The following is a 25121-nucleotide window of genomic DNA, read 5'->3' on the forward strand; positions in this document are numbered from 1 at the left end:
CCGCGCACCGACGCCCCGGGAGGCTGACCCCGCCCGGCCTGTGCGCGCTGCGCCCCGGGAGCCCCAGACGGTCCCCCACAGCCCGCGGGGCTCCCGCAGCGCAGAGGACCCGGCGCCCCAGCCCGTCCCCAGGAGGTGCTCTGCCGGGCCCGTCCGGTCACCCGCCACCTTCACTCCCTCCGCCGGCTGTTCCCACGCGTGACCCGGCTCCCAGGGGGACCCTCCCCACGCGCCCCCTTCGCCGGGGCGCACGGGCTGCTGCCCGCCCGGAGGCTGCAAGCAGGGTCATTCGTGTGTCCAGGTTTTTCTTGCAGGAAGATAAATCCAACCCCAGACAACCCAGCGATGTCGCCAAGAGGAAACAGGAAACCATCCGGTGCTCAGCGGACCCGCGGCGCTGGGGGGTCGCGATGCGCGCCAGGTTCGCAGCCCCCAGGGGCTCGCGCCTCCCTGCGGCCTCCACGGGGCGCCGCGGCCTCGGAGGCGCCGGGTTCCCGCTGATGCCGGCGCTTCCCGACGTGGACACGAGGGCCCGGGAGACGAGCGGACAGTCCACCCGGGCGGCGGGCGGCCGGGCAGACGCGCCCTCGCGCGGAGACGCCGGCAGGGGCTGCGCCGCGAGCGGGAAACCCCGTCCCTGAGGCGGCAGGTTCCGAGGCAGGTGGGCGGCGCGCGGGACAGCGCAGGCCGCGCCTGGTCAGCTGCACAGGGGGCCCGGGACCCCGGGGTGCGCGTCTCTCGGCCGCCTCCCGCCCCCAGTCCCCTGGACTTTCCGCTTTCGCTGGACACCGAGAGCCGCGCAGAGGGCGCGCGCACCCGCCGGGCCTCACTGGCCCCCCAAGCCCCGCTCAGTCCTTCGCTCGGGCGGGACCGAGGGCGCCGCAGCCGGACCTCAGGCCGGGCCGGACCCCGCGCGTCGGCAGCGCCCGGGGCGGGAACCCGGAGGCGGGTCTCCAGACGTCCTCGCGCAAACCCCACGGAAAGGGGAGTTTGCCCCAAACGGGACCCGGAGAGCGGACCCCGCACAGGTCGCCCCCGACCGGGACCCAGGGCGCCCCGCGGCTGCAGGGCGGCGGGACCAAACGGAAAATGCGCCGAATGTCGCACCTTCCCCTGAGGCCTCTTCAGCATCGGGGCGCAAGGCGAAAGGGGGGAGATCTCCCAGCGTCAGGGACGGTGTCACGAAGCCCAGAAACGCCGCTCGGAGCCGCGCGGGCCGGGCCGGGGAGGGCGCCGCCTGGACGGGCTCGGTCCGGGGCCGCAAGGACCGCGGCGCCGACCCCGACCACCCCGGGAGGGTCCGAGCCGGGAAGATGGGACACCCCCGACTTCTCGAGCTCGCACTTGAAGGGGGGGGGGTTTGAGAGCAGGATCCCGGCGCTGGGGCGGGCGCGGGGGTCCTGAGCGCGCTCCTCGCCGCGCACCGCGGAGGCGCAGCCGCCGGCCTCGCCAGGCCCAGGCCCGGGGGGCAGAGACTCCCCGCCCAGCCTCCTCCCTCCCGGGCCGCGGCGCCCGCAGCCAAGACACACCTGACGCGTAAAAATCCACAGGAACAGATTTCTGGGTCTTTTCTGGAATACAAGAGAATAACTAGACTATGTTATTATTTCAAAATAAATTATGTAAAGAACCCCTGGGTCTCGGAATGAGTCGCTGAGTGAAATTTAGCATTTCTCCCTGCTGAATGCTCTGACTCCCAACCTGACAAAATGAAACAGGATGAATCTGCCTGTGGCTGGGGCGGGGAGCACACCCCCAACCTCTCCAAGGCGGGGGGCTGCCCAGCAGCCCTGAGAGGGGGTCTGGGTGTTCACCCTCCCAAGGCTGAGCCCTGGGGTGCAGCCAGGTCTCCACAGGTTAGAAATCTGCAAGTAAACACAGCTCCACAGCAACGCCAGGTGACATTTAGACTTTCACATGATTGGAAAGGCCTGTGGAGATTTCCCAGCCCTGGCTCTTATCTTTGTAAGAAAGAGTCGCTCTATTAGCCGAGCATGTCAGAAGCCACTCGCGCGGGTCTGCGCTCGACACACACTGGAGCTGAAGGCAGGAGGGGCCGAGAGCTGGAAGCATGTCCTCCGTCCGGCACGGGAAAGCCCGTCTCTGCCAGACGTGGCTCATGAGCCCATCAGAGAACTTGCTGTTAGCAGTGGGAGCCTAGCACCCCAGGAGAGACGTGCCCCTCGGAGGCCGGGGACAGAGCTGAGCACGGGAGACGTGGCTCAGAGGATGCGGGCTACATGCACGGCGGAATATGGTGCAGCTGTGGAAAAGGCGCAGTCTTGCCGTTTACAGCAGCTGGGTGGAAATGGAGGGGACGCCGCTGAGTGAATTAACATATTTTTTAATTTTTTAAAGATTTATTTATTCATTTATTTGTTTACTTATTTATTTATTTATACAAGAGCTGGGGCACAAGCCAGAGATGCAGGAAGCGAGAGGACTCCCCAGAGACAGAGCGGGGAGCAGAACAGGCAGACTGATGAAATCCACTGCTGAGGGGAGCAGCGGGGAGACAGGAGAGGTGCCGGGCCGTGTGGGTAGCTCCCTGGCCGGCCGGGGATCGAACTCATATTGCAAGGCTGCGGACAGCTTCATAGTGTGGTGCCCCCATGGAGGCCCTGCTGAGTGAGTTAAGAGAGAAGAGTGACAGGTGTCAGATCGTCTCAGTCCGTGTGCGATACAGACACACGCAACAAAGGCACAGACGAAACTAAATCAAAACAGACCCAAGAAATTTGACTGTGGGTGTGAGGCTACGGGGGGCAGGGGTAGAGGAGAGGGGTGGGGGGTTGTGGGCTGTGGAGGAAGATGCAGTGCTGTGGTGGGTGTGGGGACCCACCTCTGAGGAGGCGCCAACCACATGCCATCTTGTGAACCGACGTGGCCACAGTGAAAATAAGCAGGCAGAGGTTTTTTTAACAGGGAAGGTGACATTCGATATCTGTCCATCTTGGTGAGTTTTCATTAGAGTGATCCAAGGCAGCAGCACTAACACTGGCCAGGGACACTGTCCAAGTAGGTCACCGGTCACCGTGCAGGTTCTTCACCCGTGTGCGCAACTGCAAGACCACAAGGCGCAGGGAACAACAATAATGGGATTAATTTAACAAACCGGGGAAAACAAGGAGTCACTGAGGCCACAAGTGGCCTTGACCTCCCCAAAGCCACGTCCAGTGTTTTCAAGTCCTGAACACAAACACCCCAAGATGGTGTCTCCCCACAACCTGGGGCCTGGAGCACGTGGCAGGCAGACCACAGGCGAGACCCAACTCACGGAGACAGCAGAAGACAATGGAGATGCTCCCGGAGCTGCCGGGACGCCCCGGCGCAGCCCCAGACAAGCGACACCCAGACAGCAGCGGCAGCGGCCCGACAAATGGCCACACTCACAGCCCAGCAAGGCCCTGCCCGGGGCCCTTCCCTCCAGGCTGCAGCAGCAGCAAAACCAGGAACAGCTTCAGTCACTCCGCGACTTGCAAAGCCTCCAAGCTCTGCCTCTCGGAGGGCGGCTGCCGGAGGCCTCTCCCGTCCTTCAGAGCCAGCAACAGCCTTCTGGAAGGTCAGCTCGGTGCGGGCGGGAGAGGCTGACCCCGGAATCTCTGAAGATCCAAAATCGCTGAAATCCCGAAGGCTGAACCCCGGGGGCTGCTTCTGCCGTCCCTTATATCTCTTATCAGTGCCCCCCAATACTTTGTTCCGTTTCCCGGGGGCTCCATCCTCACCAGCACCCCTCCAGGGGGCACCCCCTGGAACAGCCTTTGGCTTCAGCCCCCCCTTACAGTTTCAGGACGGTCCACCTGGGTCAGGAAAGGCTGGTAACGGGGGAGGAGTCCCGTGCCCAGGCTTCAGAGGGTGTCCAGACAGCGGGGGCGCTCCTGCCCCCACCTGCCAGCCGGGAGCCAAGGGCTGTCAGGAGGGAAGAGAGGAGCACTTGGAGCAGGAAGCCACAGTCCACGTCTGAACCCCCCGTCTGAGTGCTCAGCCGCTCGCGGCGGTGCCAACAGGCCTGTGCAAAATCCTTGAGGTTTGAAAAATCCATAGGGGTCCGTTGCACTTTCCTCTGGAAGACGAATTTTACTCTTTTGTCATCTCTGCCGTTCTGAGCTCGGTTTGTATTGAAAGTTCAGGAAATGCACAAAGCGCTGTGCGGAGAGGGGGTGCTGGATGACTCTCAGTGGACCGAGAGGGTCTGAAATGGAAAATACAGTGAAGCAAATAATTACTTTGACATAGATCTTAAATATGCAGTTGCTTGTGAGCGCGGCGCGCCAGCAGAGTCCAAGATAAACTCTTAGAGGAGGAGATGGTAGGAAGTCCCCATAAAAATTAGATTCAAAGACAGTTTTCGTAACTGGAAGTGCGAGTCTGAATTCATGTGTCCAAGGAAGGTCCCGTCGGGACGGAGCGACTTAAAGGACAGTGCTGCTCTCGCAGGGCTGGGGGCCAGGCTTGCAGAGGGGAGGGCAGGAGGGCCATGCGGAGGAGCGTGCGGGGTTGTGCAGGGGGTGAGCAGGGAGGCCATGCAGAGGGGTGTGCAGGGGGTATGCAGGGGCGTGCCCAGGGGGTGCATGGGGCCGGCCCCTGGCAGAGCTGGGAGAGGGCACCGGCCTCTCCCCCAGCCCCTGCTTCCTGGCTTGTGTGCATCTGTGTCCAGCTGTCCCCTGCTCGGGAGCCCAGCGTGCTGACGAAGGTCCCCCCAGCTGCACACTCTGAACGGAGTCATCTGCAAAGACCCTGTTTTTCCGAGTAAAGTCACAGCGGAGGAGTGGCGAGGACGCCAACGTCGCTTGGGGGACACGGCTCTACTGCGAGGCCCCGGAGACGCAGCCAGCGCGCTGAGATACGGAGGCTCAGACGGCCCCTCCAGGAGACGCCTCGGGGACACTGGGGACACCGGCACGTCTGTGCTGACCCACCCGGGCGCTTCCCGCGCGCTGGGAGCTCACCCGGGCCTGACTGTGAGGGTGACTGCTGCTTCCTCGGCAGGAGGGACGAGCCGCCAGGTGTTCCGGGTGGGGAACCTCAAAAACAGACCTGTCACCCGGTGTGGGACGGGGCGACGGTGGAGGGACCGGCAGGGGGAAGGGGTGCCGCGGGAACAGTCACCCGTGGCAGCAAGAACGGCCCCAGGAGGGCGGGGGCTGCGGGCGGGGTTCTCGCAGTGGCCCTTGGTTTACAAGTGAGCAAGTCATAGGCCAGTGATGCCCCTCCTGGCCGGCTCGCTGCAGAAGGCCCGCAAGGATGGCTTGGCTGCGAGAAGCACCTGCAGGGGTGGGCAGGACCGGGCGGTGCTGTGAGGCCGCGGGTGGGGCCAGGCACGCCCACAGGCAGCTCCTCCTGGGGCCATGTGTGGGCATCTGTTACCTTGTTCATCGCCCTTCTTCCCAGTCCACGGGGTGGCCAGGAGCAGCCGGGGTCCTGGCCCCAACATTCAGAGGGCTGGAGGAGACGCCCCCACCTGGCGAAATCTCGTCCTCCGTCCAGCTACATGAGCCGCCTCTGGCCGCTTCCCCGCCCAGACCACAAGTGTCCCCAGGGACCCCCAGCCAGCCTAAGCGAGTGCCCGTGGGGCGCAGGGAGACAGGAGCAACAGCCCAGGCCGTTAGCAGGACGTAGGGCGCCCGCACACATTGTCAGAGCCCAGCCCCAGCCGCCAGAGCCCAGCCCACGCAGAGCTGGCCTGGGTGAGGTCCGGGCCCCAAGTCTTTCCTTAATTTTCCCCCACGCGAGTCTCAGGTGCAGGCGAAGGTGACAACCGCCAGCTTAGGCCAACTTGGGCGCCATCCGGGGCTGGAAGGAAGGCTCTGCCTGCTGTCACACTACGGGGGGCCGGGGGGAGGCACGTGTTTGTAAAAACCAAGTAACTGAAACCAGAAACAGGGACAGGCAAGGCTCACGGTTGTAGGAAGGCGTCGTGCTTCCCTCGCTGAGCCCGTGGGGTAACTGCGGCGTGTTCCTGAGGTGGGGACAAAGACCAGACGGGACGCACAGGCAGCACCGTCAAGGGCGCCAGGCGGGCCTCTGAGACACTGGCCTTCACACGCGAAATGGACTTCGAGGGGCCACAGAGGCCCTGGGCCCCGCGCGAGCAAGGGTGGGTGCTGAGGCGGGACTGCTCCTCAGCAGGGGGCGCTGCGAGCCTCCCCAGGGGCGCCCAGACGTTCCACAAGGGTCCAAGCCAAAGCTGCTGGGACAAACCTCCAAGGACGCGTCCCCTAAGCCACGCGGCTCTTTCCCTAGATCACGTGCAGCCCGTCAGCCAACGCGGCCTCCAGAACAACGCGCGGACACACACAGAAATGAAAATCGACGGCGTCTCCCCCGGGGGGACAGGGTCCTCCACGGCTTCAGCTCAGGACGTCCTGGTCTTGGGGAGCCATTCGGGGCTGCCGTCCCCTGCTCCTGGCAGGAGAGCTACGAGAACAGAGCTGCAGCCGCGCTCACGGCAGGTGTCGGTCCGCAAGGAGAAACAGGGCGAAGCAGGTGGCCCTGGCAGTGGCGGGCGGGCGGGCGTGTGGGACCCAGGGGCTTGGTGTAGGCACCGGGGCAGGACGGGCGTCCACGCGCGCTGGCAGAAGGCAGAGCCGGCAGCAAAGTCCCAAACGCTGGTGACAAAGGCACAATTTTAGGTCCCTTCTCCGCAGTAATGATACATGGAGACTGAAAAATTATGGTTTATTTTTGTAAAAATGTTCCTCTTTAGAATTTATTTTTACATTGATGAGTCGCTCTAAAGCAAATTAGCACACGGGGCCAAGCGCAGGCACCGGGAAGAGAGCTTCAGTCAGCATCCCCAAGACAGACGTGTTAGAAGAGGCCCAGCTGAGCTCACTAGCTTGGTTCGAATTAATTGTCTATAAAAATAGTTGACCAAAGACAGTGGAATTTGATAAACTGCATCGCTATGTCGCTCATGCTGCCGATCTGCTGCGATTAGCCTCTGTGACGAGGCACACTACATAGACAGTCACACGCGGGCCGACGCCCCGGAACACACGCACACACACGGCTCCCAGAGGCATTTCAGGACGCACTTCTAGAAATACATAGTGATGGGCCCCGTCTGACCCAGTGGCAGATCATCCTCTGTGACTGAACCTGGACGAGACCGTCATCCTCGCTAGGGCCAGGGGCTGGATGTGGAGTCAGTCAGGTTCGGGGGAGCAGGCCAGGAGCCTGAGGCAGGCACTTTCTCAGTTCTTGTCTTCTGGAGGAAATATGTCAAGGTCAAGGCCAAAGTCACAGAAAAGCAAGAGATTTATTGGTAGGAAGATCGGGAGAAGAACAGGGGAGCTGTCCCAGTGGAGAGGGGTCCCGAGTGGGTGCTCTGAGGGGCCGAGAAGCAGGGGCTTACACAGCTTACACGGGTGCAGTGGGCAGGAGGAGGGTGGCAGGGGTGTCTCCTTGTGTGTCTCTTGCTCATTGGCTGGGCCCGCAGGGCCCTCCAAGGTTGCCTAGGGCCACTGAGTTTGTGGGGTCTCCTAGGCTACTGAGTTCCTGGGGTCTCCTAGGCGACCCAGACCCACTGAGTCTGCCCACAAGACCCGGCCTGCCTTGCGGCTGCCTTGGCATCTGAGCTCTCCCGTCAGGCTGATGAATGGACTGAGGCTGGGCGGGGCGGGAAGGAAGGGACACCGCCCTTCTGGTTCCGAGAGTGTCTCCATCAGGCTGGTAAGTGGACTTTGGGGCTCAGGCACCCTGTTCCTAACCCATTCCCTAGCTTCCCCCCTCAGAGTCACCACCCCGCTGCCTCTGCACCCAGGGCCCACGGCAGCCCCTTCCAGAAGCCTGTCTCTCCAGGGATGGGCTCTCCCTTGCGTGGCGGGCACGTTCCACTGTGTTCATTGCTCTGTTTGTTTTATGTTCTCACGTTGCTCTTTGAAAGCACAGATTTATTTTCCCCTGTCTTCACTCGTCCTGTGTCTAAATAACACAGCGGAAGCGGTGCTTAATTTGGGAACTGAGCAAGTCAAATCAGGGCTCAAGTCCCAGCTCTGTTCCTGACAGTGGCCAAGAAGGCCGGGCCCCTCCTCACGTGTCCATCTCTCCCTGTGGATGGGAACCGAGGGGCCTGCTGAGTAAGATTCTAGGGGACACACCAGAAAGCACTTGCATGAGAGAACTCGGCCAACTCTAGTGACAGACAGAGCAAAAATGTCCCATTCACCCGCCGCCGCCTGTCTGTGGAGGAGAGCAGGTCTCGCCGCAGGAAGAGGATGATCTGAGCTGCAACGAGCACCTGCCTGGCCTCTCTCCCCTCCACTGTCACTGCTCCCAATCAGGACGGATGCCTCAGGTTTGCTGGCACCTGGCTTGACCTTCACAAAAGCCCTCTGTGGTTTCCAGAGAAACCGGGTCCGCACTCACTCCCACAAGCGCAGGCCAGCCTGCAGGCCAGGGGGTGGAGACGCCAGTCGCACGACTGCCACGAGCTGGTGCTCAGCTGAGAGGAGTGGACAGGGAGCCCCGAAGGGCCCAACGTGGTAGGGTCCGCCCCACCGCCAGCAAGGACCCCTCCCTGAGTGGGCACCGGAGGGCAGTGAAGGGACAGTCACCTCATATGACCTTCAGTGGTGAATACGAGCAAGTGTAATCAGGGTAGCAGCAGAGCAGAGTCTCCTAATGCCATCAGAGGATCAAGCACATTTCCCCCCGAAGGAAGTTATTGAATGGAAGCAGAAAACGCGGTGAGAAGCACCATTGTGATGGCCACGTGTGCGGGAGTAAAGCTGATGACACGCGTACGTGGACTGACTTCAACATCTTGAATGTATCTACACCACATTGACTTTATTAGCAATGAAAACTGACACAATGAAATGCATCTTCATTAATCCGCGCATCTGCCAACATCCACGCTACGTACACGGCGGCTGTAAGTTTTCATTGGTCACTTTTGCAGGGTCTGGGGAATTACTGTCTGTTTCCTTTACAAATTGGTTAATAAATGTCCAGATGTTCCTTAAAATGCACAACAAATGAACACACTAGATTAGAAAAAGTACATTAAGCGTAAAATTTTTCAAAATCAACATCTATCGTTGCACAATTTACACAAAAGCAGACAGTGAGACTTAGCAATGCCGCACTTCATTTTAATTCAGTAGATTTTGGCCGTGAACATAGCAGATCCCCTCCCTTTGGGGCGCCCCCCCCCCTCAACAGCTCCCCAGACTAAGTGTAGCGTGGCAGCAGAGGCTCATTTACCTCCAAGATAATCATGTCTAAACTTCATTGTCATCGGGAAGGAGCCGCCCCGATTTTTCATTTGCAATTGCATGTTCTTTTCCTTTGAAGATGCCCACCATGATGGAAGGTGCCACAAAACCCGGATCTGCCTGTGGGGCTTCCTTGGCACCTGCCCTAGCACTTTTCTCCCGGGACTTTCTCTACTACGTAAGCTGGGAAGTGGCTATTCTGCTTTCTGGACTCCCTTGCAACTAAGGTGGTCGTGGGAATGTCATGCTGGCCAGTGAGAGCAGAAGTCCCGAGAAAGGGCTTCAACCCAAATCAAAGAGAAAAGGCTCGTGGTGAGGAGCTTCTGGCCATTTGTCCGTCACCTGCCCCTTCTTCCTCCATGGGCGGGGAGAGTCCTGCGCTTGATGCTGGCATTGAATGGGGAGCACTTATAACTCGATGTGCTTTTATTCTTGAAACAATAAGCCCTTTTCCCCTGTAAACCATCAAGCATTTTCTGTTGCTCCTGCTCTTACAAACCCTGAGATTTGAGCTACAATATCAACTGTAAGAAAATTAACAATGTTAAATCTAGATTTATGTAACAGATCATTGAAATCAACCATTTCCTTTAAAATTAAAATCTTCAGAATAATCCACGTGTAGGGATTTGCGAAGATTTCCCACGACTAAACCCACGCCACTTACAAAAAGTCACCCACAGCCATTTTTCCTGTCCCGATCCATAGCAGTTCACCCTCAACTCCACAGCTTTTTCCACAAAACTGAATTTCTACATTGCTAATTAATATATTCAAGGGCTAACATCTTGGGCTAAATTCTTAAGTCCTGGAAGGGATAGAAGGGATAGAACCTGTACCCTTCAAGCTAACACCGCGTGTGGAGACACGTCTGATCTAGTTTCGAGTGAACAGCTTCAAGGCGCGCACGAGGCTGCCCGGGGCTGGCATCAGGCTGCCCGACATGGACACTCACTCCTGGTCCTGCTCGCTTATCCTGTTCTTCCTCAGGCTCTTCCTCACGTAGGTCTCGATGATCTGCCAACAGTGAAAACTCGTTTGGTCACTGAACAGTTGAACCCAAACAGGTTACCACTTCCAGAATTGGGCTGATGTAGGCCACGTGTGAGAGAGACAGGTGTAACAGAAGCAGAGTTGTATGAGAAAAGCAGACCTGCTAGTAAGCAGCAGGTTGTTGGTATGCCTTCGGGAGGAGGCCTGCAATTAGTTAGAGGAGCCAGTTCGTTCGTTACACTCCTTATCACCAAAGGATCTCGTCATGATTGTTAGGTGTGGCAGGTTCGGGGAAAATGGCTAAGTCCACTTGTCACATGCAACCCCTAACAAGCGATGTGTGACTTTCCCCATAAACACATTAGATCACACCCGCCGGTGTCACGTCAATGTGCGTACAGCCGGAGGGGCCAGCGCCACGGAAAGCAATTCCTTAGAAAGCTAATGCGCACTGGTAGAGGTACAGCAAGCATTAGATGAACTATTTCTACAGAAAAACTGATGCACGAAAACTTACATTTATGTTCTTCCTTAAGATCCTATTTGCTGTTTCTAACTTTAGCGTTTCCGTCTGAAGGAGAAATGGTTTTAAAAGAAATACATTTGGTTAAGAATATTTGGTCAATACCTTGGGCATTCATGGAACAGAAAGTATTAAGGTTGACAGTCTAATCTCAAAACCACCCACCAGCACACCATGGCAAGGCAAAGTACAAAGCAAAATGTGATTGGAAAGACATGGAGTAAGGGGCAAGCTCCTGGCCTGCTAGAGGTGGTGGGGATGATACTACAGTGAGACTAAGGAATTTCAGGGAAATTTCAGGGGAAAAGAGCGCTTCACGTTTCAGAACCAATAAATGAATTTGTTAAGGTGGTTGGATACAACGTAAAAAATACAGTTTTAGGGACTCATAGGTTTACCAGCAGCTGCTGATACAAAGCAAAAAAAAAAAAAAAAAATCCTTTGTTTGCATTCATGATAGTACCCGGCCCCACAAAGTCACAAGACTGAACATGACAAAAGTATGTAAGGCCAAAGCATAAAGTAAATCAGGAAAAAACAAAATGACCCTAATATTCTAATATTGCACAACTTTCATTTCCTCCCAGATGAATCTATAAATTTGTGGTACAAAATAGTTAGCACCACGTATGAAAGGATAATCCTGAGCAGAATTCTGATGGAAAGGTGTATAAATAAGACTGGTTCTTCCAGGTATGCAACCGACTGATAAGGATTAGCAACGACATCGATGAGGCTGGACGGAGAACGTAGGCCGAGTTTAAACTCTAATTCTGCTGCTTGCCCACGGTGAGCGCAACTACGTAACTTACACGCATGCGCCTTGGTTTCCTTAGCTAAAAGAGAGGATTGATGGCAGCCACTATTTCTTAGTGTTGCTGAGAAGTAAATAAAATAGCATTTTTAAAAGTTCACAGGAGAATCTGGTCCATCACAAATCCTCAACGTGTTTTTTGTTTCTGGTTAGAAACAACTTTTAAATCCAGAGCCAGGAGTCAGTTTCTTACTAGGACAACAAATGCAATTTCATTGTGCCTTCCAGTGTTTGAACTGAGGGTCCAAATATGAATGATAAATCACGACAGTAATATCAATTAATGATATGGAATTATGGTGGGGAATCTTCCATTCCTTCTATTTCAATGACAGTAACTCATTCCCGTCTCCAGCACAGCTGTGCGGCTACCTGGAAATCCGTCCACAGGATGCGACACCAAAAAAATAAGGGTGTCGGAACCCAGAGAGGAGGAAGCCTGAACCCCAGCAGCCCAGGCCCTGCACCTCCAGACTGTGCCTTATCGGGCGGGCGGTGTCCTGAACTCTGCGAGCCTCACTCAGCCTGAACCCCTCAGCCTGGGGAGACCCTGAGCGATGCAGCCATTGTCTTCCTGACAAGTATTTACCAAACGGTCACATTTTAAGAGACATCAAATGACCTGAGAGACTCCAACTGGGTCATTAGCGGATCTACAAAATTTGTATCGTTTTCATTTTTGTTGTTTTAGCAGATCTCTAATTAGTCTATTATTCTAATTACCTATTGGCTACAAATGATTTGAAATGAAAATCTTTTGGGAGCAAATGTATGTTCCTTTTTCACTGTATTATAAAGCCAAACTTCTTCATGCATTTGCCAAATTTTTCACGTAAAAGAAAAAATGGAAACATTACAAAAAAACAAAACAAAACTGTATACCTCTATGCTTTTAATTGCGTTCTCGGTGATATTGGAAACTTCAGTATGAATCAAAGTTGCTTTAATTTCTCTTTCAAGGGCTTGGATTTCATCCCATTTATTGTGTATCTCACACCTCTTCTTTTCAACCTTCTGAATAAGAGTAAGGCTCTCCTCGTCCGTTACATTGTCAGATAATTCTGGAAGTGTTTTTTAAAAGCAAAATATGACTGAGCTTAATACCTAAGCCCTCATCAGGAACATTAATAACAATATTATGTATATAGTAATAAACAACTAGAAGCTATAATGTAACTCATACCCCAAGCACATCAATAAAAATCATCTGCTCTAAGATGGGGTGTTCTCCGACGGGAATATGGGGTCCCCCTAAGTTCCTAAAGGAATGTAGTTGTCACTCATTCTCATGACAACAGTCGGGGGCTCTGTTGGAGCACCTGGCAGAGTGGGGAGGATGAATTTTCAAGAGAAGCGTGCACAGGTGGGCCCTGGCGGAGAGGTGAGCGGGGCATGGGAGGGGTGCGGGCAGCAGGGCCGGCGTGGCTCATTCAGTGGACGGGGAGGCACCCGGTGGGGGGCACCAAGGCCAGGTGAGTGACACCGAGAGGTGAGGCCACAAAGGAAGTGGGCGGCTGGGCAAAGCCCTGAGAACACAAGCCGTCAGCCACCCCGACGGCTAGGGGAGCCAGTGGGACCACAGCCACTGCCCACCGTGCCCAGCATGGACTGGAAGGGCACCACTGGGTCAGGGCCATGGCCAGGAAGCCCTTGCAACCATTCCAGAGAGATTAGCTCAGGAAAGAGCCTGTGGCAGAGGGGAGGAGGGGAGGAGGGGGCAGAGGCCACACAGGAAACAGGAAACTAAGCCGCGGCTGGGGGCGACTGGGCTCAGAGGAGAGGCCATTGGCAGAGGTGGGCTGGGGTGCAGGGGCAGCACTGTAAGAAGAGCCGGCACTTACCATGAGCTGTGCAGGGGCGGGGGAGGCTGGGGGCTGGGGGGGAGACTGCCAGGTGTGCCTGGGTGATGCCAGGCATGGGAATCGCCAGGGGCGAGCAAATGCAGAGAGGGGAAGGGGAAGGGAGGGTGGGGCAGGGCGTGCCCCCCTCACAGGCACCGTCTCACCCTCAGGACAAAGCCCAAGGGGAGCGAGACTCTTGCCCCAACTAGGCCAGCAGCGCCGGCAGAGCCAGGTGCCCACCAGCTGGTCGCCTGCAGCCTGGGTGCGCCCCTGGCTTGGCCTGTGAGCCAGGGGACATGGGCAGGATGGCAGGCGTGTCTTGGGCCTTGAAACCCGCCATGGCCGCAGCAGCTGACTCATGGGAGCGAGGAGCAAAGCCGGGGGCCTGAGGGCAGGCGAGCGCCAGGAGCACACCCCCGCCTCCCTTCCAGCCCAGACCAGCCCAGACCCGCCCGGGCCAGCTCAGCCCCTCAGCCTCCTCGCTGCGCCAAGCATCTCGGGGCCCTCGAGGGCCTGGCCCACACCCCGCACCGGTGTCCCCACCGGATGTCCAGCATCTGTCCCCGGCCCTGGCCGGAGCTGGACACATCTCCACAGCCCACCCCAGAGCTCGGTGACCCTCTGAAAGCCTCGGGGGCACTAGGGCCCGAGGACACGGCCGGGCTGTGGGGTCACAGCGAGTGCCCCGAGCCCTCCCTGCCCCCAGGGCCGCTCTGAGCCGCGGCTCATGCCAACCCCGTCAGAAGGGTGGACGTTACCTTCCTGGAAAGTGCCTGCTGGAACAAACACACGAGTAACCCTTGGCGCCCTCTGCGGACCCCCATCGCTGACGCAGGAGGGCGGAGGGCGTGGAGCCCCCAGGAGCCCCCAAGACCGGAGGGCCCGCCACTCACCTGCCTGCGCCCGGGCCGCGTCCAGCAGCGTCTGCTCCGTCTCCAACTCACGCCGGAGCCTGAGAACCAAGGAGGGGCGTGAGCGCGGCCGTCGCCCTCCGCCCCCTACTTGGGGACGAGGGGGGTCTGCTCCGTTCTCAGAAATGCGGGTCACTTGAAGGAGACGCCACCACGGGAGACGTCTGTGGACGCCGCCGCACATGAGCCCTCAGGGAAGGGACGCCCGTCCGTCTGCGCCCTGGGGACCGAGTGAGGAAGCTTCCAGGCCACAGACACGGCGGGGTCAGCTAATGGCCATGGGCTGACCCGCGGGGCCCGGAAACGCGGTTTCCGAGCGGTCAGCGTGTGGTTGGGCCGCGGCCGCGCAGCTCACCCGTCGTTGCGCGCCAGGGCGGCCTGCACGGCCGTCACCAGCTGCCGCAGCTGCTCGCGGGCCTGCTGCACCTCGGGGGTCCTCACGGGGCGCCTCTCCATCCCCTGGAGGAAGTCCAGGAACGCCTGGGGGGCGGGGAGAGGCGGTGAGGACATCCTGGGGTCATGGCCCGCAGAGGCCCCAGGTAAAGTACAAATGCAGGTAAAAAGGGGGTACAAGGGAGGCCAGTGATGAGGGGTCTCGGTGACCAGAGTGGGCGTTTTCAGCATGTTAAGGTTTTGCTTTCCCGGAGACCTCACAGGTGAGGCGGGTGAGAAGCGGCTGAGCTGAGCCAGGCACAGGGGAAGGCCCCAGAAGGCGGCACTTCCAGGCTCCCCTCCACCCAGGGGGCCTCTGCTTCTCCCTCTCGAGCCACAGCCTGAGTCTCTGCGATTTGGAAATTCCCGGGAAGACAGCGTTGGGGGCCAGCCCTGGGTGCGGGAGTTTCTAGAACTGACCCCCACCGCCGGGAGCTTTTCCCGAGCAAAGCTGAAAGCCTGTGCTTCCCAGTTCATGACACAGGATCTGAAACTGAGGGGACTCGGTGGCCACGGCCCTCTCCGTGACCAGTTCAGTCCACTTCGCTCCGGCCAGGGCTGGGCTGCAGCAGTACACGCTGCTGTGTGACCTGCCTCCGCTGAGGACCCCCCCAGGTGACCGCATCTTCACCCACCCAGACACCTGCACGGGCCCTGCGCCATCACGGCTCAGCCGCCAGGTGCACACCCAGCGTGGGCATGCAGGAGAGCGGGCAATTCAGAGGTGCCAGCGAGACAAAGACCCCCCTCAAAACACACACCCCACACATACCACATAGGGCTGGGGGAAGAGGGGCAGGGAGAGGAGGGAGGTGGCCCAAGGCCGGTGGGCAGGGCAGAGGGGAGAGGGGTTCTGAGCAGCTGCTGGGTGGGGACTGGCTCCGGAGGAATACGCCAGATTTGGTGGCCACAGGCCCCGTGGACAGAAGCCCCTCCCACCAGGGGGCGCGGGCAGGGCCACGGGCGGCCCCTCCTGTCTAAGCGTCCACGCAGGGGCCTTGGCTCAGCGCTGTCCAGGGCCGGGGAACAGGACACGGGGCCGGTTACCTCATGCTGCTCCGTGGGGCATGTCTCCAGGAGGATGGCCATGTAGAGCTCGTATTCGTCCTGTACAGGGGAGAGGGCGCTGGGGCAGCGTGACCGGCTCCGGGGGCAGCATGGCGGTCTCTGCCCGCATCGGTGGCGGCGAGGACACCTGTGTGGCCGCTCAGAGGTGTGACGGCTCCCTCGGGGTAGGCCGCGCATGGGGTGATGGACAGAGGCTCACCCTTCTGAAGCCACTGAGCTTTAACTCTGGTGACCTCAGCACAGGGACAAAACACCCAGGGTGAGGCTTGGGCCCTGCCGACCCACCAGAGACAGGCACAGGGGCCGCCACGCAGCCGCCAGGTCGCCCACGGGAAACGCCGCCTCGTCAGCCACGCAGGAGCAGACAGTGACGCGCGATGATCGCAAGGCGTGTTCCGCACGTACAAGTCATGAAAGTTTATGTGTGAACCCCCAGCCGAAGGAGGGAAGTATCTGGGGACTCCAAGCCGGTCCCAGCGCGCAGGGGGTGCAGGCATGAACTGAGGACGCGGCAGAAGCCCGGCCCGGCTCTCAGCCTGACCCCTCAGATTCGGGGGACACGTGTGAAGCCATTACCTTGATTTCCTTCAAGATCTCCCCGAATATCAGAGAGCTGCTGCAAATGTCCTCAAAGACATCAGAGAAGACGGACAGCCGGCCGAGCTCCTGCGGGGCGCAGACGCACAGCTTCTGGAGGCCCTGCGGGGGGACACGCACCCACTCGGGATGTCCTCTCCTTTCCGAGCACATCCGGCCCTGCAGGACGGGGACCTCCAGGGACCAGCAGAAGCGCAGCCCCAGGAGCGCCTAGTGACCCACCTGCGCCTCCGCTGCAGCCTACCCGGCCCCTGCCCACCTGGCCCCCAGGCTGGCATCTGCCTTCTTCTTTGCTGGTTCCCTCAAGCCCCGGGCTCCAGGCCCCCCTCAGCCTCCACAACGCCCCGAGGCCCCCCTCACCATCGGTCCCCTCAACCAGGAGCCTCATGGAGGCGCGACCATGCCCCACACACACGGCTGTCCTCTCCTCCCTGCTCCCTCGCCCCTGTACCCCACTACCCAGCTCTACTCCCGGCTGGCTGCTCCGGGGAGTTCCCATCAGGCTCGCCGCTTTGCACGGGAGGCCTGGGCAGACTCGCCTGCACCAGGTGACCTCAGCTCTGTCCACTCTCTCCGCACACACCCCCCATCCCAGTCTGATGAAGCCTTTCCCAGATCCTTCTGGGTCCACCACGGCTTATGCGCCTGCCGGGGCAGCGGCGGCTCCTGCTTCGGGCTCTGAAATCACCCCCAACTTACCGCTCCCTCGAGCCTTGGTTCACGTCGCCCTGACTTCACCTCCTGCACCCGGGGGCGCCCGGCACAGGTGCTTCCTCCTGCCCGCGGGAGGCGCAGGAGGCACCTGGGAGCAGGTGGGCCCAGGGCCTGCACCGCGCGCCTGACCCGCGCTGCCCCCACCCGCGCCCCCCACCCCGCGCCCCCACCCCGCGCCCCCACCCCGCGCCCCCACCCCGCGCCCCCACCCCGCGCCCCCACCCGCGCCGCGCCTTACCCGCTCCAGCTTCTTCTCGTGGGCGAGCGCGGCCTTGCGCCCGGTGAAGTCGTTGTCCAGCAGGTCCTGCTTGGCCAGAACGTCCTTCTGGAAGCGCAGGAGCTGCCGGTGCTGGTCCGCCCTGGTGACGCCGGCCAGGTAGGAGTCGACGCGCCGGAACCTGTCGGGGCCCGGGGGCGCCGCGGCGCACTGGCGGCTGGACAGCGGCCTCCGGTACCGGAGGACCTCCACCTCGGGCGCGCTCGGCTCCCCCGCGCCCCGCCGCCCCGGGAGGCGCCCCGCGGGCCACGCCCGCAGGGCCAGGTCGTCGTCGGAAGCGGGCCCCGCGGGGTGCAGGTAGCGGAACAGGGGCGCGCCGTGGCCGTCGCGGGGGCTCAGGGCCGTGCGCACCGTGAAGTAGGCCAGCGCCGCCTTCATGCGCGCCACCCTCCGCGCGCTCGGCGCCTCCGCCCGCGGGCCCGCCTCCGCCGGGGGCCGGCGCGCGTTGGCCCAGTGCTGCAGCACGGTCTCGGGGGGCCTGTAGAGCTTGTCGGGGTTCAGGTGCCCGGAGGTGTAGAGCCGGACGTCGTCGCGGTGGCCCTTCTGCAGCTTGTCCAGCAGCGGCGTGAGGTTGCACAGCGTGTGCACGCCCGGCGCCTCGCAGTGCCTCCAGGGCAGGTGCGCTGCGCGGAGGGGAGACCCGCTCAGCGCCCCGACTCGCGGAGAGCCGGCCGCACCCCCGCCAGCGCGCGGGACCCCAGGGCCGGCGCCCTCCGAGAGCGGGCAGGGGAGGCGGGGCGGACCCCAGAGGGTTCTCACACGTCGGCAAAGGCTCGGAGAGAAGTGGCCGCGCGGACCCTGCTCTTGCCGCCCGCGCCCGCTGCCCAGCGGACCGCGCGGTGCCCGCCCCGCACGCCCGACGCGGGCCTCGGCCCCACGGGGGCACGCGGGAGCCGCGGGCAGCTGGGGGGCAGGACCCGCCTCCCTCGGAGGGCCACGCGCTCCCCAGCCCGGCCCCACTCGGGACAAGGCCGGGACGAAACGCAGCGGGACCCCGGGCTGCGGGCAGGTCTAGCTGGGGGCCCTCTCTGCGGCCAGCGGGGGGTCGCCTTCAGCTCCGAGGGGCCCCCTGCGGCCCTGGGCCCTGCTCCGAGCATCCTCACAGGTTCGGGTCCCCCTTGTGACCGGGCGCGGATCAGGTCGGCCCGCCCAAGAAGGGGCCCCTGACCTCGAGCTCACAGGGGCCCCAGAGCACAGCCCCAGAGGGTGCCCTCGCCCCGGCTCCCGCTCCCCGGCTCCCGGCCAAGCCCAGTGTGCTCCCAGGGACACCCCAGAATTCTGCCAGCCTCAGGCCTGGCCACCCAGGCCCCTGTACTGGCCCAGGCGGCACCGGGTCACCTGCCCTCCTGAGGGCGCAGACACAGGCAAAAACCCTCCCAGGGCTGAGTCTGAAACGCGCCCCGTGCTCAGCTTAGTGCTTCAGAGAAAGGTCTGCGGCCTCTTTCCAGGCAGATAATCCTCATTCCCCCGGGGCATCCACACCTGAAGAAGGCCCTGGGCCTCGCTGTGTTTGAGAGATTTCTCCAGAGAAACGGAACCAGTAGGGCGTGTCTGTTTATAGCAAGAGATTTATCGTCTCACGATTATACGCCCTGGCAAGCCAGAAGCTACAGGGGAGGCTGCAGGCGGCACACGCCATTCCCGCCCCAAGTCTGCCTCTCGCTGCTGGGAGCTTGGCCTTTCCTTGTCGTTACTGCTGCTGTTATCAAGGTCATCGGCTGCTCAGACGAGGCCCCCCACACTCGGGCCAGCGTCTACTTTATTCAAAGTCTGAACTTTCAAAAGTTAATTTCATCAAAAAAATAAAAACCTCACAGAAACCCCCAGAATGACGCCTGACCGGCCGTCTAAGTTGACATGAGCTTTCAGCCAGCTCGGGGGAGCCGACAGTGGGAGGCTGTGGCGTGATTGTGTCCCTTTGTTTAATTTCTCTCCAAGAAGGATTTGAAGCCACCAGCAAATGTTTTAGCAAGACCAGGTTCCCGCTCAGAACACGTTTCCCTTTGTGACGAGACTTGCTCGACCGGGTTGAAGAAAAAGGTGAAACAATTCACTGGGAAACTCATTGACTCTTTATAAGGTGACCGGGAAATGAACTTGTTTGAAGTAGAGCTAAACCAGTTGGTTTTGTTTTGTTTTGTTTTTATCACTATAGACCTTTTATTTCTTTTTAATAAATTTTATTTTTATATTCCCCATACAATTGCAACCCCCATATTTTGACCCCAATCCCTCCCTTCCCTGCCCCCCAACCCCCATAGAGTGTCTCTGGTTCATATTTTTTTGTTGATTTTGATTTTTACTTTCTTACAGTTATTCTTTTTCCTGGTCCCTTATTTAAGTTTTCTAGATTCCTGCTCTGAGTGAGACCATCCGGTATTTTTCTTTTTCTTTCTGGCTTATTTCGCTGAGCATGATCCCTTCCAGCGCCATCCAGGTGGCTGCAAATGGCGTGAGTTTATCTGTTTTGAATGCTGAGTAATATTCCAGGGTGTATATGGACCCCATCTCCTTGATCCAGGCATCTGTCTTTGGGCATTTGGGTTGTTTCCAAAGCCAGAGCTAAACCAGTTTTTAAAGACAAACCCATAAAGAAGGCAACTGGTAGGTTCTAGAGACTCGGTGTGAATTACCAAGCATTTCCAGTATCGTCAGCCTTTAACTGCTTGAGCGCAGGGTGTGGTTTTCTAGCACTTCTTCTCTTCAGGGCAGAAGCAACAGGTCTTCAACAGCAAAGACTGCAGACTGCCGCCCCGTGTTACCGGACCTCTGAGAACCACAGACTCCCAGAGAATCCGTGGCTCTCTCTCTCCAGAAGGGGCACCTGTTTCGTCTCTCTCCCCTGGGGTGTGGGAGTGGCAGGCCCAGACAACAGAGCACAGCTCACAGCCCAGGTTCAAGCCCCTCGGGGAGAAGCCTGCCTGGATGAGGCCCCCCACAGAGCTCCCATGGAGTGACTTGGGCCTCCTGCTCCTGTGGCCTCCCTGGCAGGCTGCATCGCCCCTCTGCCCGCCTGGAGCATCTCTGGAGCCCCTCTCGGACTGCAGCCTGTCCTGAGCCCGCGGGGGCCCCCGGCGCCCCTGTGTTCTCTCCTCCCACTGTGCCACGTTTCCTGCAGGGAAGGAACCGTCTTCCGCACAGTCGCATCTCAGAGAGAGACCGGGAACAACCGTCTGTTGAATGAATGCATGTGAGCAAGACGTGCACATACAGAGAGAGGGGGAGTCTCGCGCGTTTGGAGGAATGTGCATATAGAAAGAGATGTTCCATCCTTTAAAGAAATGAAAGGAATTTGGGGAATTTTAAATCATTGAGAAATACAAAGATACAGGAGCGAAGATCAACCCGGGGGGCAGGTGCCGGGAGTCCTGTGGCCCGTGGGGGTCGGTGCGAGGGCGTGTGCTGGGCGGGCGGCTGCTCCGTCTGCGGCCAGGGGGGCGGGGAGGACCCACCAGTCCCGACCCTGTCCCCTGCAGCAGGTCCACGCCCCTCCGCGGTGTCCCCCTCCTCATGCTGTTTCCTAACGAGGGGCTTTGCAGACTGAGCTAAGGCTATGCCCTTCATGACCAGGTTGTCTGGGGTCTGATCACGCAGCCTCTAGCGCAGGGACTCTCAAGGCCAAGTGGGGGGCAGGGGGTGGCAGCAGGCAGTTTGGGGGTTCCACGTGGTCGTGGGTTCCAGGGCGGGGTCTCGCCGCAGGGCCCGGAGACTGGCTTCCAGAAGCAGCGCAGGCTCTGGCTGCCGGCCAGGGCACAGGACCTCAGCGCTGCAGGCCGCGGGCGGCCTCTCTCGGAGAAGGCGGGAGGGGGGCCCGGCGCCTGCGGCCCGACCCTCGACTCTGGCTTTGCTCGGCTTGGTCGGGGCTGGTCCGCCAGCGGGTTTGTCCTTTTCCTTTATAATCTGCCGACCACGCGCCCGCTGAGGCCGGGACGAGACACTTTCTCTTCCCAGCAGCCCCTTCCCCGCGTGAGCTGCGGCCGCTGCGTGGGCCCGGGAGGGCAGCCCCCGGAGTCAGCGACATGATGTTCGCAGTGACCCCCACCCCTGTCTCACCCCCGCACACAGCCCTCACGCCCCTCGGCACCTGCACACACACGTAGCGTGTGCAAAACTGTCCCGGGCCAGGCCCAGGCAGGCGGGGGTGGCCTCGGCAGCTGGGGCGCGCCTGGCGGGGGCAGCGCTCGGCAGTTCCCACGGCGGATGCCGGCCTCACCCGGGATTCAGGCCCCTGGCCAGGCCCAGACGGGGCTGCCCGTCATGTTCTTTACAGGGAGAGGTTTTCAGGGACACATTCGGTTCGGGGCGTCCTGGCGGAGGGGCCAGGAAAGGAAGCGCTGACACTGCGGGGGAAGCCCCGGGTCCCCGTGGCACTCCCTGCAGACGGTGCTCCCCGGCTGTGCTCACCGGGCAGCCCCTTGGGGCCTGCACAAGGCAACACCCCCTGAGGCAGATTCCCAGTGGGCGTCGCGCTGGCGCCTTTGAAGCGCAGGTCTGAGTGGGAAGGTGACCAGGCGCCCCCTTCTCTGGGGGTCCGGGGCGCTTGTGTCTCGGGGAAGGGACCGCGGTCACACGGCCACTGCTGGGCAGCACTTCCTTCCCAGTCGGGTCTAGAGTGCTCTGAGGGCTTCACACGCACAGACTTGCCCGTCCTCGCTGGCCAGAGGGGCCAGTGCTGTCCCTTACAGAGGAGCACGCAGAGGGACAGAGGGTGGCCGGGGACTCGATCAGCAGGCGGGGCTGCAGGGACACCTCTGCCTGCTGCCCAGATGCTCGGGGTGGTCCTCAGTGCCCTCGTGGTAGCAGCATCTTCTCTGAAACACCCCGTGCTCCAGCCTGTGCTCCATCCACAGGTTGCCCCTCCCTGGACTCTTGGGGGCCTGGGGAGCTGGGCCCGAGGGGACGTGTGGCCTCCAGTCCACAGAGGCGAAGAGCAAACCCCCCCCAGAGATGTGACACCAACAGAGAGGGTGGGGGAGGCTCTGTGCTCTGGGGGTGTGGCAGGGGCTCAGGGGGCAGCCCTCCATGCCCTGAGGGGTGTCCTTTATAAAGAACTGAGCTGTCCTAGAAACCCCCCACCCCTCCTCACAGACACACACACACACACACACACACACACGCACGCCGGTACATGCTCTGCTTTGCACGTTGCTATTGCACAGGCTCCCGAGGCAGCGTGCCCCCAACCCCCCCCAGCCCTGCTGACCCGCGGGTTTGCAGCCAGCGGCAAGTCGCGCTCGTCACCCGCCTCGGAGGTGCCCGGCCCCGCGCAGCCCCAGGAGCACAGCGCTCGGCCCCTCACCCCCCACTCACCCCCACTCACCCCCACTCACCCCCCACTCACCCCACTCACCCCTCCACTCACCCCCACTCACCCCCACTCACCCCCCACTCACCCCCACTCACCCCTCCACTCACCCCCCACTCACCCCTCCACTCACCCCCACTCACCCCCACTCACCCCCACTCACCCCCACTCACCCCACTCACCCCTCCACTCACCCCCCACTCACCCCCCACTCACCCCCACTCACCCCTCCACTCACCCCCCACTCACCCCCCACTCACCCCCCACTCACCCCCACTCACCCCCACTCACCCCCACTCACCCCCACACTCACCCCCACACTCACCCCACACTCACCCCCACTCACCCCTCCACTCACCCCCCACTCACCCCCACTCACCCCACACTCACCCCCACTCACCCCTCCACTCACCCCCCACTCACCCCCACTCACCCCGCGCCTCCCGGGGCTCCTGCTCCGCCATGGCCTCCCTCTGGCTGCCCTGCCGGGAGCTGCGGTTGCCGGGGAGCCGCACACATTCCGAGGCCCCCCCCACCCCGCCCCCAGCCTGGCCCTGCCCCAGTCCCGCCCCTCCCCGCCCCTCCCCGGTCCAGGGTGCCGCGCGCTCTGTGCAGGTGAGAGGCTGGCTGCGCTCTGAGCGCATCGGAGCAGCCCCGACCCCTGCGCCTCTCCACGGCCGGGCGAGCCGGGGCGGCTGACCCCCGGCGGCCTCTGCCCGGGAGGGGGGGGGCGCCCAGCGCGGGGACGGGTCACTGCGGGGACGGCCCGCGCCCCCCCCCAGCCCAGCAGCCGCTCAACCCCGGTCAGCGGCCCCTCCCGCTCCGGCCTGGAAGGCCCCGCCTCAACCGACCAGGCCGCGCCCCGCCCCAGGACTGCGGGGCGCCAAGGCCGGGGGTCCCCCGCCGGGGTGCGCGGGTCGGGAGTTCAGGGGAGCCCCTGGCCGGAGGGAGGGCGTGGCTCCCCGACTCCGCCCTCGGGTCACTGCCGACGCCCCCTGTCCACAGGCCAGCCCCTGCCCCAGGGCTCCTGTCTTTGAAAACCGGATTCTGCTTAAATTTCTTCCCGCCGGGGAGGATCTGTTGGGGGGCTGGTGACCCCACTCTCGGGAGGGAGGCCCGGGCAGCCCCAGGCTCCCCAGGGCTGCGGGAAGGCACAGCCGCCAGCACGGGGCCTTCCAGGAGTGGGGTCACCTTCCCGGGGCTCCCCAGCTCCCCGGGAAGGCACAGACCCAGCCACACAAGGCCTCCCAGGAGTGGGGTCACCTTCCCAGGGCTCCCCGGCTCCCCGGGAAGGCACGACCCTGGCCACACGAGGCAGGGCCCGCAAGGACTCAGCTTGTGGTGGGTGTTGGTCAGATACTCTCCACGGGGGCCTGGGAAGCTGTGGGGTTACCACGACCCCCAGGCTTGGGATCCCCAGAATTAGGAGCACTGGAATTTAACCCGGGGAAAGACAAGCAGAGCGCTGGCTCTCCCCGTCCAGCCAGTGTCTGGGCAGGACACGGCCGCGCTGGCCTCCCACGTGGCTGGCTGCTGGTCAGCACCAAATGCAGCCCGGGCACCCCGCCCCCCAGTTGCTGGAGCTGACACCCCGGGCCTCTGCTGAGCTGCGATTCAGTGAAACAACGGATGGTTTTTAGAGATGGTAGAACCCGGCCTGCCCTCCACACGGGGGGAGCCAGGGTTCCTGCCCCCTCCACAGACCAGCAAGGGGGGTTCCCTTCTCCCTGGTCTCGGCGGGGACAGCAGGCGGCTGGGCCGGCAGGGCTGGGGTCCCCCTGCTGCCCCACACTGCCCCTTGGCACAGGAGTGGATCCGGCTTGGTGAGTGTGAGATCAGCATCCCCCAGGCCGGGGGAGTCGGGCAGGACCCGGGAGGACCGTGAGTCGTGCCCCCAGGCACGCGGCCTTTGCGGCCAGGCCTGGGGCAGGAACCCCAGCGCCGGCTGCTCTGTGTTCCGGCTCGGGCTGGCGCCGGAACCTGCCGGGAAGCACCCCAGCCTTGTTCACCCGCGCCGTCTCCCCCCCCCCAACCCTACAAGAAAAACGACCTGTTACTGTCCCTTGCTCACAAGGGAACAGGCTGTGCTCCCCGCTGGGAAGGCGCCCCGGGGTGGAAACGAGTGCTGACGAGAGGGGCAGCGAGGGGGAGGGGCTGGGACAGCAGGGGCGTCTGGGGTCCAAGGACTCGATGGGTGAGCACAGGGGCCTGCGGTCAACAAGGCGGGGCGGAGAGCTTCGGGTGCAGGCGTGTGGTCAGAGCCACCGCGGGCTGCAAAGAGGAGCTGGTCAGATGATCGGCCCCGCGCTGCTTTTTCTGTCCTCAGAATTTGTTGTGCAAAATGGACCAAGTTGAAACAACTTTTTAAGCACCTCTGCGCTTCGCCCCGGAAGTCCAGAGGGAGCGAGCGGCCTGCAGGCCCTGC

The 25121-nt window shown here is 61.3% G+C and overlaps 1 protein-coding gene across 1 annotated transcript; it reads right to left on the reverse strand.

Annotated features, from left to right (window-relative positions):
• Positions 1–8779: 8779 nt before the first annotated feature.
• CUNH6orf118 (chromosome unknown C6orf118 homolog) lies at positions 8780–23160 on the reverse strand. The gene is made up of 10 exons (XM_037518801.1): positions 23130–23160; positions 17353–18014; positions 16380–16502; positions 15783–15842; positions 14659–14783; positions 14286–14344; positions 12434–12612; positions 10732–10785; positions 10177–10238; positions 8780–8964 (listed from the first exon to the last, which is right to left on the reverse strand). The coding sequence occupies exons 1-10, from the start codon at positions 23158–23160 to the stop codon at positions 8862–8864; spliced, it is 1458 nt and encodes a 485-aa protein (XP_037374698.1). The 3' UTR covers positions 8780–8861.
• Positions 23161–25121: the final 1961 nt, after the last annotated feature.

This window comes from Talpa occidentalis, unplaced genomic scaffold (genome assembly GCF_014898055.3).
Source record: "Talpa occidentalis isolate TD23 unplaced genomic scaffold, MPIMG_talOcc4v2.1 talOcc4.2, whole genome shotgun sequence".
Taxonomy (NCBI): Eukaryota; Metazoa; Chordata; class Mammalia; order Eulipotyphla; family Talpidae; genus Talpa; species Talpa occidentalis.

What these genes read in the sequence shown, in the direction of transcription:
- CUNH6orf118 (XM_037518801.1), bottom strand. Translation starts at nt 23,160, where the DNA reads ATGGCGGAGCAGGAGCCCCGGGAGGCGCGGG. An exon ending in AGATCTTGAAGGAAATCAAG is followed by an intron (nt 15,843 to 16,379) that starts GTAATGGCTTCA and finishes TCCCCTGTACAG; the next exon opens with GACGAATACGAGCTCTACAT. An exon ending in ACGCAATTAAAAGCATAGAG is followed by an intron (nt 10,786 to 12,433) that starts GTATACAGTTTT and finishes TTTCTCCTTCAG; the next exon opens with ACGGAAACGCTAAAGTTAGA.